General features: G+C 43.1%; 1 protein-coding gene and 1 long non-coding RNA gene across 5 annotated transcripts in view; one reads left to right on the top strand and one right to left on the bottom strand.

Moving 5' to 3' along the window:
• Positions 1 to 15191, top strand: part of MAGI3 (membrane associated guanylate kinase, WW and PDZ domain containing 3) — a 235891-nt gene that overhangs the window by 180383 nt on the left and 40317 nt on the right. For all 4 annotated transcript variants that reach the window (XM_030561749.1, XM_030561750.1, XM_030561751.1 and 1 more), the window contains exon 13: positions 13109 to 13200. In XM_030561749.1, coding sequence (XP_030417609.1) covers positions 13109 to 13200 — 92 coding nt within the window. The remainder of the gene's footprint in view (positions 1 to 13108; positions 13201 to 15191) is intronic.
• The window catches only part of LOC115650996, a 29009-nt gene continuing 28320 nt past the window's right edge, over positions 14503 to 15191 (bottom strand). Inside the window, exon 3 of the long non-coding RNA XR_004000288.1 lies at positions 14503 to 14513. This is a non-coding gene — a long non-coding RNA (uncharacterized LOC115650996). The remainder of the gene's footprint in view (positions 14514 to 15191) is intronic.

Raw genomic sequence — 15191 nt, forward strand, 5'->3', positions numbered from 1 at the left:
CATATGTACTTTATCTTAACCTAGTACCCCAATAAGTTGCTGCTGCTTTTCTCTTCATTTCAGTACATCTGACTTGAGAGAAAATTAACCTTCAAATTTTCTTTCAGTAACACTTCTTACCCAGCAATAAGTTTCCTATGTGAAATAGGAAATAAACAGTCAGGTTCTCTGACATTGACCTAATTAATATTTCATAACTGTCTCCAACATTTTATTATTATTTAATTTCCATTTTCCCGATCACTTTTTTTATAATTTTGCAAACATGAGCTTTGATAATTGGATAGTACCAACCCTGCAAAGATACCTTGTAAGACACTTCTTTTAAGAAATGCTTCATTGAAATTTGAATTTACTTTGACTATAGACAGGCTTATATGCACTTATTACAAAGTGAAACTACAATTTCTAGTTACTCCAAAAAAAGAAGTATTCTGTTTAACAATTGAACCATAGGTAGCAACAACTATAGAGCAGAGCAAAGACAGAAGTCAAACTTAAACTGGAGGCAAAAGCATAATTTAACATATTGAGAGTGAGTTAGTAAGACTTGATTGGAAAGTATGATAGGAAATTTGTGTATCACGTCATATGAAATCATATCTTGGTGTATTTGAAATGATGCGAGGTGGAACTCGCACTATTTTGGCTGCACCATGTTTTGCAATATTTTTGAGGAAAACTTGCCAAATTGGAAGATGTTCCCTAAGCAGCCGAAGTAAACTAGATAGTTCAGTTGTTTGTCAAATATGGTCCTGTCTGAGATGAACTGTAGATTGATAGATTCCAAAGCCAGAAGGGATGATTGTGACCCTATTCTAACTTCTTATATAACTCTGGTCATACAACTTTTCCATCATAATTCCTAGAGCAGATCTTGTACAAAAATATCCAATCTTGATGTAACAATTTTCAGTTACGAAAAAATCACTGCAACCCTTGGTAAATTGTTCCAATCATTAATTATTCTCACCATTAAAAGTTTACACCTTATTTCTAGTCTGAATTTGTCTCGATTCAACTTCTAGCCATTGGATCGTGTTATGCCTTTTCTCGACTAGACTGAAGAGCTCATTGTTAAATATCAGTTTCCCATGTAGACACTTACCAACTGTACTCAAGTCACCCCTTAACCTTCTCTTTGGTAAGCTAAACAGATTGAGCTCATAGACATAATGGTACCTTCTGACCTTAAAGATCATCTAGTCTGACCTCCTGCACAATGCAGGCCACAGAATCTCACCCACCCACTCCTGTAACAAACCCTTAACTTATGTCTGAGCTACTGAAGTCCTCAAATTGTGGTTTGAAGACCTCAAGCTGCGGAGAATCCTCCAGCAAGTGACCCGTGCCCCACGCTGCAGAGGAAGGCGAAAAACCTCCAGGGCCTCTGCCAATCTGCCCTGGAGGAAAATTCCATCCTGACCCCAAATATGGCGATCAGCTAAACCCTGAGCATGTGGGCAAGACTCACCAGCCAGCACTCAGGAAAGAATTCTCTGTAGTAACTCAGATCCCACCCCATCTAACATCCCATCACAGACCACTGGGCATACTTACCTGCTGATAATCAAAGATCAGTTGCCAAAATTAATTGCCAAAGTTAGGCTATCCCATCATACCATTCCCTCCATAAACTTATCAAGCTTAGTCTTGAAGCCAGATATGACTTTTGCCCCCACTACTCCCCTTGGAAGGCTGTTCCAGAACTTCGCTCCTCTAATGGTTAGAAACCTTCATCTAATTTCAAGTCTAAACTTCCTAGTGTCCAGTTTATATCCATTTGTTCTTGTGTCCACATTGGTACTAAGCTTAAATAATTCCTCTCCCTCCCTAATATTAATCCCTCTGATACATTTATGAAGAGCAATCATATCCCCCCTCAATCATCTTTTGGTTAGACTAAACAAGCCAAGCTCTTTGAGTCTCCTTTCATAAGACAGGTTTTCCATTCCTCGGATCATCCTAGTAGCCCGTTTCTGAACCTATTCCAGTTTGAATTCATCCTTCTTAAACATGGGAGACCAGAACTGCACACAGTATTCCAGATGAGGTCTCACCAGTGCCTTGTATAACAGTACTAACACCTCCTTATCTTTGCTGAAAATACTTCGCCTGATGCATCCTAAAACCGCATTCACTTTTTTAACGGCCGTATCACATTGGCAGCTCATAGTCATCCTGTGATCAACCAATACTCCAAGGTCCTTCTCCTCCTCCATTATTTCCAACTGATGCGTCCCCAATTTATAACTAACATTCTTATTAATCTCTAAATGCATGACCTTGCACTTGGCTTCTGGATTCTGTCTATCTCCCGCCACTGCCACCATGACATAACCTTATTCCCAGATTCTGGACCTTAGCGTCCAAAATTTGGGGGTTAGCATGAAAACCTCCAAGCTTAGTTACCAGCTTGGACCTGGTACTGCTGCCACCACCCAAAAAATTAGAGTGTTTTGGGGCACTCTGGTCCCCCTGAAAAACCTTCCCTGGGGACCACAAGACCCAAATCCCTTGAGTCTCACAACAAAGGGAAATAATCCTGATTCCCTTCCCCCCTCCAGGTGCTCCTGGAGAGATACACAGACACAAGCTCTGTGAAACTACGCAGAGTGAGTCCCCCTCTCCGTTCCCAATCCTGGAACAAAAGCACTTTCCTCTTCACCCAGAGGAAATGCAAAATCAGGCTAGCAATCCAACACACAGCTCTCCCCTTGATTTCTTCCTCCCACCAATTCCCTGGTGAGTACAGACTTAATTTCCCTGAAGTAAAGAAAAACTCCAACAGGTCTTAAAAGAAAACTTTATATAAAAAAGAAAGAAAAAATACAAATGTTCTCTCTGTATTAAGATGATACAACACAGGGTCAATTGCTTAAAAGAATATTGAATAAACAGCCTTATTCAAAAAGAATACAAATCAAAGCATTTCCAGCACTTATATTCATGCAAATACCAAAGAAAAGAAACCATAGAACTTACTATCTGATCTCTTTGTCCTTACACTTAGAAACAGAAGACTAGAAAATAGAACTACTTCTCCAAAGCTCAGAGGAAACAGGCAGACAGACAAAAGACTCAGAGACACACTTCCCTCCACCCAAGGTTGAAAAAATCCGGTTTCCTGATTGGTTCTCTGGTCAGGTGTTTCAGGTGAAAGAGACATTAACCCTTAGCTATCTGTTTATGACACGCCCCCCAAATTGCAGACAGTGGGGAAGCTCACTGGCGGCAATTTCCTTCTAGAACTTGAAAATAAACAGATTAATACAACACATGCACCTTTACATATACTACTAAGTATATAACTAACAGACTTTTACATTTTAAGAACACTTTTTAACTACTGGATTCTGGGAAACTCTCACGGGAGAGTGCATCAGCAACTTTGTTAGAAGCTCCTGTGATGTGTTGAATTTCAAAATCAAAATCTTGGAGAGCTAAACTCCACCGAAGAAGTTTCTTGTTGTTCCCCTTGGCAGTATGAAGCCACTTTAGTGCAGCATGGTCAGTTTGTAGTTGGAACTGCCTTCCCCAAACATATGGGCGTAGCTTTTCCAGGGCGTACACAATGGCATAGCATTCCTTTTCACTGAGTGACCAGTGACTTTCCCTCTCAGACAGTTTCTTGCTGAGGAACACGACAGGATGGAAGTTGTGATCTGTTGCTTCCTGCATGAGTACTGCTCCTTTACCACGCTCAGATGCATCCGTGGTTACTAGGAATGGCTTGTCAAAGTCCGGGGCCCTGAGTACAGGGTCAGACATGAGCGTTGCCTTAAGCTGGGTAAAGGCTTTTTGACACTCATTAGTCCACTTAACGGCATTTGGCTGGGTCTTTTTGGTTAGGTCGGTCAATGGGGCAGCGATTTGGCTGTAGTGTGGTACAAATCGCCTGTAGTATCCGGCCAAGCCTAAGAAGGATTGGACCTGTTTTTTTGACCTTGGGACAGGCCACTTTTGGATAGCATGCACCTTGGCCTGTAGGGGGTTTATGGTTCCTCGACCCACCTGGTGCCCCAGGTAAGTCACTCTGTTTTGGCCTATTTGACACTTTTTGGCCTTAACAGTTAGTCCTGCCTGCCTGATGCGCTCAAAGACCTTTTCCAGGTGTAGTAGGTGTTCTGGCCAGGAGTCTGAAAAAATGGCCACATCATCGAGGTAGGCAACTGCGAATTCTCCCAGTCCAGCTAGTAGACCATCTACCAGCCTCTGGAAGGTGGCGGGCGCATTTCGAAGGCCGAAAGGAAGGACATTGAATTCATACACCCCCGCATGGGTGACGAATGCTGACCTCTCCTTGGCGGGTTCATCTAGCGGTACTTGCCAGTACCCCTTGGTTAAGTCTATTGTAGAGATGAACTGGGCACGTCCCAACTTTTCCAATAGCTCATCAGTGCGTGGCATTGGATAGTTGTCCGGACGAGTTACCGCATTTAGCTTACGGTAGTCCACGCAAAAGCGTATTTCCCCATCTGGTTTGGGTACCAGAACCACTGGAGATGCCCATGCACTGGTAGATGAGCGGATTATACCCATCTGTAGCATGTTCTGGATCTCCCGTTCTATAGCAGCTTGGGCATGAGGAGACACCCGGTAGGGTGGGGTTCTGATTGGGTGAGCATTACCTGTATCAATGGAGTGGTATGCCCGTTCAGTCCGTCCTGGGGTGGCTGAGAACAATGGGGCGAAGCTAGTGCACAGCTCCTTGATTTGTTGCCGCTGCAGACGTTCCAGGGTGGTTGAGAGGTTCACCTCTTCCACGCCACCGTCTTTTTTCCCGTCGTAGTAGACACCGTCAGGCCACTCAGCATCATCTCCCTGGACTGTAAACTGACAAACCTGTAAGTCTCTGGAATAGAAAGGCTTGAGAGAATTAACATGGTACACTTTAGGCTTTAGTGAGGAATTGGGAAATGCTATGAGGTAGTTTACAGCTCCCAGGCGCTCTTGGACCGTGAATGGCCCTTCCCATGATGCTTCCATCTTATGGGCCTGTTGCGCCTTCAAGACCATAACCTGGTCTCCTACCTTGAAGGAACGTTCTCTGGCATGTCTGTCATACCAGGCCTTTTGCTCTTCTTGAGCATCCTTTAGGTTCTCTCTAGCAAGGGCTAAAGAGTGTCGGAGGGTGCTTTGTAGGTTGCTTACAAAGTCCAGAATGTTAGTTCCTGGAGAAGGCGTAAACCCCTCCCATTGCTGCTTCACCAACTGTAATGGCCCCTTAACCTCGTGACCATACACAAGTTCAAATGGTGAAAACCCTAAACTGGGATGTGGTACAGCCCTGTAGGCAAACAGCAACTGCTGCAACACTAGGTCCCAATTATTGGAGAATTCGTTGATGAATTTTCTTATCATGGCCCCCAAAGTTCCATTGAACCTTTCCACCAGGCCATTGGTTTGATGGTGGTACGGGGTGGCAACCAAGTGATTCACCCCATGAGTTTCCCACAGTTTTTCCATGGTCCCTGCCAGGAAATTAGACCCTGAATCTGTAAGGATGTCAGAGGGCCAACCTACCCTGGCAAAGATGTCTGTTAGGGCCAGGCACACAGTGTTAGCCCTGGTGTTGCCTAGAGCTACTGCTTCTGGCCATCGGGTAGCAAAGTCCACTAAAGTCAGTACATACTGCTTTCCTCTGGGCGTCTTTTTTGGGAAAGGGCCCAGAATATCCACAGCTACTCGCTGAAATGGGACCTCAATTATGGGGAGTGGCTGGAGAGGGGCCTTGACCTGGTCTTGAGGCTTACCTACTCTTTGGCATACCTCACAAGACCGGACATACTTGGCAACATCCTTGCCCATCCCCTCCCAGTGGAAGGACTTCCCCAACCGGTCCTTGGTTCTGTTCACCCCAGCATGGCCACTGGGATGATCATGGGCTAAGCTTAAGAGCTTCTCCCGGTACTTAGTTGGGACCACCAACTGTTTGTGCGGCTGCCATTCTTCCCGGTGTCCACCAGAAAGAATTTCCTTGTATAAAAGTCCTTGGTCTATAACAAACCGGGATCGATTAGAAGAGCTGAGAGGCGGTGGGGTGCTCCGTGCCGCCGCCCACGCTTTCTGAAGGCTGTCATCTGCTTCCTGCTCAGCCTGGAACTGTTCCCTTGAGGCTGGGGTCACCAGTTCTTCCTCAGACTGTGGACTTGGGCTTGGTCCCTCTGGAAGCGATGTAGGTGATGGGGTTGGTTCCGTTGCTGGTGAACCGCTCTCCGCTGGTGCACCTGAGGGTATTTCAGGCTCTGGCTGAGCCTTTTGGGTATGGCTGTCGTGTGCTTCTGCCAGTTCTGGCTCGCTGGCGCCCTCTGGCGTTGAGTTTGAAGATGTGGTTGCACTTGCTGGTGCTGGTTGCTGTTCCAGTTCCGGGCCTGGGACTGGAGATGCTGTGGCTGTTTCAGTGGTAGGCATGGAATCCGGGTCCACTACCTCTGTCTGGGTCTCTGGTAACACAGACGGGGCTTCTGTGGACGGCTCAGGAACAGGAATGGGTCTGGAAGCTTGCCTGGTTTGGCTACGGGTAACCATTCCCACTCTCTTGGCCCGCCTCACCTGGTTGGCCAAGTCTTCCCCCAGTAGCATGGGGATAGGATAATTGTCATAGACTGCAAAAGTCCACATTCCTGACCAGCCTTTGTACTGGACAGGCAGTTGAGCTGTAGGCAAGTCTACAGCTTGTGACATGAAGGGGTAAATTGTAACTTTGGCCTTTGGGTTGATGAATTTGGGGTCAACGAAGGATTGGTGGATAGCTGACACTTGTGCCCCCGTGTCTCTCCACGCAGTAACCTTCTTTCCGCCCACTCTCAAATTTTCCCTTCGCTCCAAGGGTATTTGAGAGGCCTCCGGGCCTGGGGATCTTTGGTGTGATGGTGGTGTAATGAATTGCACTCGCATGGTGTTCTTGGGACAGTTGGCCTTGATATGTCCCGGTTCATTACACTTAAAGCATCTTCCATCTGATGGTTCACTGGGCCGAGGTGAGTTACTGGAGACTGGTGAGGTTGAAGAGTAGGGTATCTGTGGCTTTACTTGGGTGGTATGGAGGGTCTTTGGCTGTCCTCGGTTGTAGGGTTTATGGTCTGTGTGCCCCCTGGGGTAATCGTTCCCCTTGACAGTAGCTTTTTTGCTTTCTGCCAGTTCCATCCATTTGGCTCCAATCTCCCCCGCCTCAGCGATAGTTTTGGGATTTCTATCTTGTATGTACCGTGTGATGTCTTCAGGAACACCATCCAAGAACTGCTCCATTTGTATGAGGAGGTTCACTTCTTCCAAGGTTTGAATGTTGTTTCCTGTTAACCAGGCCTCATAGTTTTTTGCAATGTAGTAGGCGTGTTTGGGAAATGACACCTCTGGTTTCCATTTTTGGGTTCTGAAGCGCCGACGGGCATGATCTGGGGTTATCCCCATCCTGTATCTGGCCTTGGTTTGAAAAAGTTTATAGTCATTCATTTGCGGCTTGGGCATTTCAGCTGCCACCTCTGCTAAAGGTCCACTGAGGTGTGGCCTTAATTCTACCATGTACTGGTCTTCGGGGATGCTGTACCCAAGACAGGCTCTTTCAAAATTTTCCAAGAAGGCCTCGGTGTCATCACCTGCCTTGTAGGTGGGAAATTTCCTGTGCTGGGGAGCAATAATTGGCGCCGGGTTGTTAGGGTTGGCTGGCACATGCAGCCCAGCTTTTGCCATCTCCAGTTCATGTTTTCTCTGTTTTTCCTTCTCTTCATTCTCTTTTTGTTGTTTTTCCATTTCTTTTTGTTGTTTTTCCATTTCTTTTTGGTGCTTTTCCATTTCTTTTTGGTGCTTTTCCATTTCTCGGCGGTGGGCTGCCTAATCTTCTGCTTGTTTCCTTCGGTAGGCCACCTCTTCTTCTTCTAGTTTTCTTTTGTGTGCTGCCTCTTGGGCTGCCTGTTCTCTTTGGAAGGCTGCCAGTTTGAGGCTTTCTTCCTTTTCTTTCATCTCCATCTGTCGCCTGTGTTCAGCGTCTTTGATTTGTTCTTCGGCGTCAATCCTTGCCTTAGAAGTCATGGTTCCTGTTTTCTTGTGTTGGAGTGCCCTCCGATGTTTATCTTCTGAACTGCAGGCTCTCTGTTGCCTCCTGAAGTCTGCCTAGCAACAGTGCTTTTTTCCTTTTCTCTCTCTAGCTAATGTTCAATGAAGGGAAACCAGAAAAACCACTTTATTTGCATGCATATAGAGTGCTGGTATGACTCTCAATGGGAGTGCTATTGTGTGACAATAGACTGTCAATAGTCTGCTAATGGCTTCTTGCTTACTATGCAAGCCACAAACTGCTAGAGAGAGCAGAGAAAAAAAAAATTCTCTCTGGTTCCCTTTTAAAACCAAACTGTTTCTCTCTGCTAAAAAACCCTTAGCAGAGAAAAGAAAAATATAATATTCCTACTGGCTTCTGGATTCTGTCTATCTCCCGCCACTGCCACCATGACATAACCTTATTCCCAGATTCTGGACCTTAGCGTCCAAAATTTGGGGGTTAGCATGAAAACCTCCAAGCTTAGTTACCAGCTTGGACCTGGTACTGCTGCCACCACCCAAAAAATTAGAGTGTTTTGGGGCACTCTGGTCCCCCTGAAAAACCTTCCCTGGGGACCACAAGACCCAAATCCCTTGAGTCTCACAACAAAGGGAAATAATCCTGATTCCCTTCCCCCCTCCAGGTGCTCCTGGAGAGATACACAGACACAAGCTCTGTGAAACTACGCAGAGTGAGTCCCCCTCTCCGTTCCCAATCCTGGAACAAAAGCACTTTCCTCTTCACCCAGAGGAAATGCAAAATCAGGCTAGCAATCCAACACACAGCTCTCCCCTTGATTTCTTCCTCCCACCAATTCCCTGGTGAGTACAGACTTAATTTCCCTGAAGTAAAGAAAAACTCCAACAGGTCTTAAAAGAAAACTTTATATAAAAAAGAAAGAAAAAATACAAATGTTCTCTCTGTATTAAGATGATACAACACAGGGTCAATTGCTTAAAAGAATATTGAATAAACAGCCTTATTCAAAAAGAATACAAATCAAAGCATTTCCAGCACTTATATTCATGCAAATACCAAAGAAAAGAAACCATAGAACTTACTATCTGATCTCTTTGTCCTTACACTTAGAAACAGAAGACTAGAAAATAGAACTACTTCTCCAAAGCTCAGAGGAAACAGGCAGACAGACAAAAGACTCAGAGAGACACTTCCCTCCACCCAAGGTTGAAAAAATCCGGTTTCCTGATTGGTTCTCTGGTCAGGTGTTTCAGGTGAAAGAGACATTAACCCTTAGCTATCTGTTTATGACACGGCCGTATCACATTGGCAGCTCATAGTCATCCTGTGATCAACCAATACTCCAAGGTCCTTCTCCTCCTCCATTATTTCCAACTGATGCGTCCCCAATTTATAACTAACATTCTTATTAATCTCTAAATGCATGACCTTGCACTTTTCACTATTAAATTTCATCCTATTACTATTACTCCAGTTTACAAGGTCATCCAGATCTTCCTGTATGATATCCCAGTCCTTCTCTGTATTGGCAATACCTTCCAGCTTTGTGTCATCCGCAAACTTTATTAGCACATTCCCGCTTTTTGTGCCAAGATCAGTAATAAGATTGGTCCCAAAACTGATCCCTGAGGAACTCCACTAGTAACCTCCTTCCAGCCTAACAGTTCACCTTTCAGTATGACCCATTGTAGTCTCCCCTTTAACCAGTTCCTTATCCACCTTTCAGTTTTCCTGTTGATCCCCATCTTTTCCAATTTAACTAATAATTCCCCATGTGGAACCGTGTCAAATGCCTTACTGAAATCGAGGTAAATTAGATCCACTGTATTTCCTTTGTCTAAAAAATCTGCTACCTTCTCAAAGGAGGAGATCAGGTTGGTTTGGCATGATCTACCTTTTTTAAAACCATGTTGTATTTTGTCCCAATTATCATTGACTTCAATATCTTTAACTACTTCTCCTTCACAATTTTTTCCAAGACCTTACATATTACAGATGTCAAACTAACAGGCCTGTAGTTACTCAGATCACTTTTTTCCCTTTCTTAAAAATAGGAACTATGTTAGCAATTCTCCAGTCGTACGGTACAACCCCTGAGTTTACCAATTCATTAAAAATTCTCTCTAATGGGTTTGCAATTTCATGTGCCAGTTCCTTTAATATTCTTGGATGAAGATTATCTGGGCCCTCTGATTTTGTCCCATTAAGCTGTTCGAGTTTGGCTTCTCCTCGGATGTGGTAATATCTACCTTCATATCCTCATTCCCTTGTGTCATCCTTCCATCATCCCTAAGCTCCTCATTAGCCTTATTAAAGACTGAGGCAAAGTATTTATTTAGATATTGGGACATGCCTAGATTATCTTTAACCTCCATTGCATCCTCAGTGTTTAGTGGTCCCACTTCTTCTTTCTTTGTTTTCTTCTTATTTATATGGCTATAGAACCTTTTACTATTGGTTTTAATTCCCTTTGCAAGGTCCAATTCTACATGGCTTTTAGCCTTTCTCACTTCATCCCTACATGTTCTGACCTCAATAAGGTAGCTTTCCTTGCTAATCCCACCCGTCTTCCACTCCTTGTAGGCTTTCTGCTTTTTCTTAATCACTCTCTGAGATACTTGCTCATCCAGCTTGGTCTGCAACTCCTGCCTATGATTTTTTCCCCTTTCTTGGGATGCAGGCTTCTGATAGTTTCTGCAACTTTGACTTGAAGTAATTCCAGGCCTCCTCTGCCTTTAGATCCATAAGTTCTTCAGTCCAATTCACTTCCCTAACTAATTTCCTTAATTCTTTAAAGTTAGCCCTTTTGAAATCAAAAACCCTAGTCCCAGATCTATTTTTGTTTATCGTTCCATCTAGTTTGAACTGAATTAGCTCATGATCACTCGAACCAAGGTTGTCCCCTACAACCATTTCTTCTATGAGGTCCTCACTACTCACCAAAACCAAATCTGAAATGGCATCCCCTCTTGTTGGTTCTTCAGCTACTTGGTGAAGAAATCCATGAGCTATCACATCCAGAAAAATCTGAGCCCTATTTTTATTTCTAGCACTTGTCCTCCAGTCTATATCTGGGAAATTAAAGTCTCCCATGATCTCACAATTCCAATTCGTGTTTACTTCATTAAAAATTCTTTGAGTCTATCACTATAAGGCAGTTTTTCTAATCCTTCCACCATTCTTGTGGCTCTTCTCTGACCCCTCTCCAATTTATCAACATTCTTCCTGAATTGTGGGCACCAGAATTGGACACAGTGTACCAGCAGTGATTGTATGGGTGCCAGATTTGGAGATAGGACAACCTCTCCACTCCTCCTCAAGATTCTCCTGTTTGTGTATCCCAGAATCGCATTAGCCCTTTTGACTACAGCATCACACTGGGAGATCATGTTCAGTTGATTATCTGCCACAATCCCCAAATGTTTTTCAGTCAGTGCTTCCCAGGTTAAAGTCCCCCATCCTGACAGTATGGCCTACGTTCTTTGTTCCTACATGTAAATATTTATATTTAGCTGTACTAATACATATATTGTTTGCTTGCACTCAATTTACCAAGCAGTCCAGATTGATGTAAATCAGTGACCTGTCCTCCTTCATTCTCCCAAGGTTTGTGTCATCTGCAAACTTTCAGTGTTGATTTTATATGTTCTTCGAAGTTGATAAAAATGTGAACGAGCATAGAGCCAAGAACCATTACCTACAGAATCTTATTGGAAGCACACCCACTCAATAATCATTCCCCATTTGGAGTTACATTTTGAAACCTGTCAGCCAGTTTTTAATTCATTTAAAGTGTGCCATGTTAATTTCATATCACTCTAGTTTTTTAATCGAAATGTCATGCAGTACCAAGTCAAAGCACATTGTGTCAACACTATTATCTTTATCAATCAAACTTATTTTATCAAAAGAAGATATCAAGTTAGTTTGACAGGATCTATTTTTCATAAACCCATGTTGATTTGCATTAATCACATTACCCTCCTTTAATTCTTCATTAATCGAATCCAAGGTCAGCCACTTTATTATCTTGCCAGGGATCGATGTCCAGTGGATCATCTACAAGAGTCATCTCTTTTTAAAAATTGACACAATATTAGCTTATTTGTAGTCCTCAGAAACTTCCTCAGTGCTCCAAGACTTATTGAAAATCAACATTAACGGTCCAGCGAGCTCATAGGCCAGCTCTTTTAAAACTCTCGGGTTCAAGTAATCTAGATCTGCTGATTTAAAAATGTCTTGCTTCTGTTTGACATCCTCCTGAGATACTAGTGGAATGGAAAGAGTGTTATCACGATAAAAATAGTCTGTATAATCTGTTTTTCCCCAAATATTGAACGGAACTATGTACTGAACACTTCTGCATTTTCTGCATTATTTTTGGTAATTCTACCATTTTCATCTAGTACTGGACCTATACCACTGTCAGGATTATTTTTGTTTCTAATGTATTTTAAAAATTCCTTCTTTTTACTCAGCTGGCCATAGATCCATGTGTCATTTTACTTCACTTGTCAATTTTCTACGGTCCCTAACTTCTGATTTATATTCATTACTATAAAGTTCCCTTTTCTTCCATTTTTTTTATAGTTGCCTTCATTTCCCCTCTAAACAAGGCTAGCTTGTTAACCAGCATGGCCGCCTTCCTCAGTGAGGCGTTCTTAAATGATTCCCAATTACCATTCACTTTTCTGTTTAAATTCTTCCTCCCTGCTGATTTGGCTCACGATTGTTTTCAGCATTGTGAAATTAGCCCTATTTGTAGCAATTATAGACTGCACCTTAATCCCAACCCATACAAACATAATGGTAGGAGGTGTTTTGGTCCCTGTGAAATGATGTTAGAGTGAAAGACATCTGCAGCTGTTTCTGGACATGCTCATCATTCCACATGCTAGGAAGATAATATCACTGAGGAACTGGTGACGTTCCTTACTAAAACAATCTGACCACTCTGTTTTGTCAATGGAAAACTACAAGCTTATAACTGGTTGCACAACTGTGTTGATTAAAGAAAAATGTAAACACATTTTAATCTTCTCTCCAATAATCAAATGTAACTTATGCACTTTTCATATTTGTCTTAACTAGCTCCAAACACAAAGGATATGGATGTTTTCCTGCGAAAACAGGAGTCTGGGTTTGGCTTCCGCGTGCTCGGAGGGGATGGACCAGACCAGTCAGTAAGTGAATTAACTTATCTTTTACCTGGACTTTGGGAGCTTGTGCTGTAGCTCTTGTAATGTCTCCTTCACATGATCGTTTTAATTTTTTTCCCATGTTGAGTTAAGTGGATCAGCTTTATATCCATCTTCACCATAAACAGCTATATTGTATGTTGATATCATATTCATCTTAAACAGACGCAGTATGTTTTTATACTCCTTCACTCCTGGTTCAAGTTGGCTTTCTCAAAATGCTTTCAGAGTTAAGTTGGTGCAAATTTAGTTGCAAGTGGGCAGTAGATAATTGAGAATGGAAGGCAAAGACATTTGGCTCTGCCTTTAAGCTTTAGAGAAATAATGTTCATAGTACAAGTTCACAACAATTGACAAACGGGGAAAATGGGGCTTGGTGTTATGGGAGGGTCTACAAACATGACTTATTTAATTGAGCCCTAATGACCTTTAGTTGGCAAGGGAAACTTGGAGCAAAATTCCATTTGGTCACTCACCATGAAAGCTGTGAAGTCCCTACTGTCGCTCAGTATTCAGACACAACCTGGGCCAGATTTACAGAGGCTGGCATGAGTGGGGAGCTCATCAGCTTGGGAGTGGCCTTCCACAAATTGAGGTGGCAACTCAAGTTAATTTGTCACGTGGAAGGAGAGAAATACAGCACCCCAAATTCCTACAGAGTGTTCTAGCAGTGAAAGAACTTAGAACAGAAATACTTCAGCAGTCAGATGTTGAGCTAAAGCTTTGATGGGTAAAAAGAGTAAACGAATTGGGCAGGATGGTTTAGTTATCTTTTATTCAGTGATCAGCAGAGTCCTTTGCCAAAATCAGCAATTGTTGGATTTCTGCAAGCATCACTGGGATGCTCCTCCATAGCAACACTTGTGTCTTGATGGAGAGAGAAGGGCCTCAGTGACAAGCACATTAAAAAGTTGTGGTTTAGATTAGATCTGGGGGAAAAACCCTTATCTGCATGTTTGGCACTTAACTTGCTCATGTTCATCCTGGTAGATCAAACGTGCACTGTATCTGTCCAGGGATATCTGAATGTGGGCTGGTTCTCAACAGAATGCGGATGAGTGACCGCAGTGAGGATCTACAGCAATAGCTAATGAAACAAGTTGAGTGTGGAGCTTTTTGATGTGTTGTGTTAGACAAAATTTTAAAAAATGAAACAATTCTGGCTAAAGAGTAATTTAACTCCAGTCCCGTTAAAATCCAATGGAAGAAGATAAAATGGTTTGTTACCTTTCTTCCCTTTCCCCTTCATGGTTGATTTCAGTCCCCCCAAGCTTTCAGTCACTTTGTTTGTCTAGAATCTTTCTTGGCAGCAGCAGTTCTCCATCGAGCCTTTACACCATAATTGTTCTGTCCTGAGAAGGCTCTCAAGGATGGGGTTGGCACCAAGTCTTTGCACGTTGTAGCACCTAATCTTATTAATGGACTTGGCACCAATGCATGCTGGTAATGCTCAGTACAATATGTGTGTCAATTTAACTGGGAAATAAACTAGTGGAGAGGACTTTCTGGCTACCCCAGAAAAATCACCTCCAGCTTTCTTACCAATTTGTTGCATTATTATGCTGCAGAAGGGAAGGAAGAAAGGAAAAAATTATTATAATCTTTTTTTAAAATAGTTTTTCTAAGTCTTTTGCTTTAGAGATTGCAGTTCAGATCTGGTTTTAGGTCACCAATTAGTGAAGTTTTTTGGTTTCACTCTGGAGAGCTGTCATACAATTTGACTCAGGTGGAAGTCTCTGCTTCAGAGAGGACGATGGAGGCAGATTGGCAAAGACATGAATGGAAATTCCTGGAGTCCCTATTCATGCTATGCCTGGCTTTAGGAAATTCTGCCCTGTTTATCACTTGACAAAGCACAGCTTCACCCAGAAAAGTGGCACTCTGTCCCTGACCATATGGCAGTGACTGCTTCTCTCCTGCCAACCTTCAAAGGTGCTAAAGCTTTTGGGATAGAGACACTGCTAGATAGCATGTCC

This window comes from Gopherus evgoodei, chromosome 4 (assembly GCF_007399415.2).
Source record: "Gopherus evgoodei ecotype Sinaloan lineage chromosome 4, rGopEvg1_v1.p, whole genome shotgun sequence".
Taxonomy (NCBI): domain Eukaryota; kingdom Metazoa; phylum Chordata; order Testudines; family Testudinidae; genus Gopherus; species Gopherus evgoodei.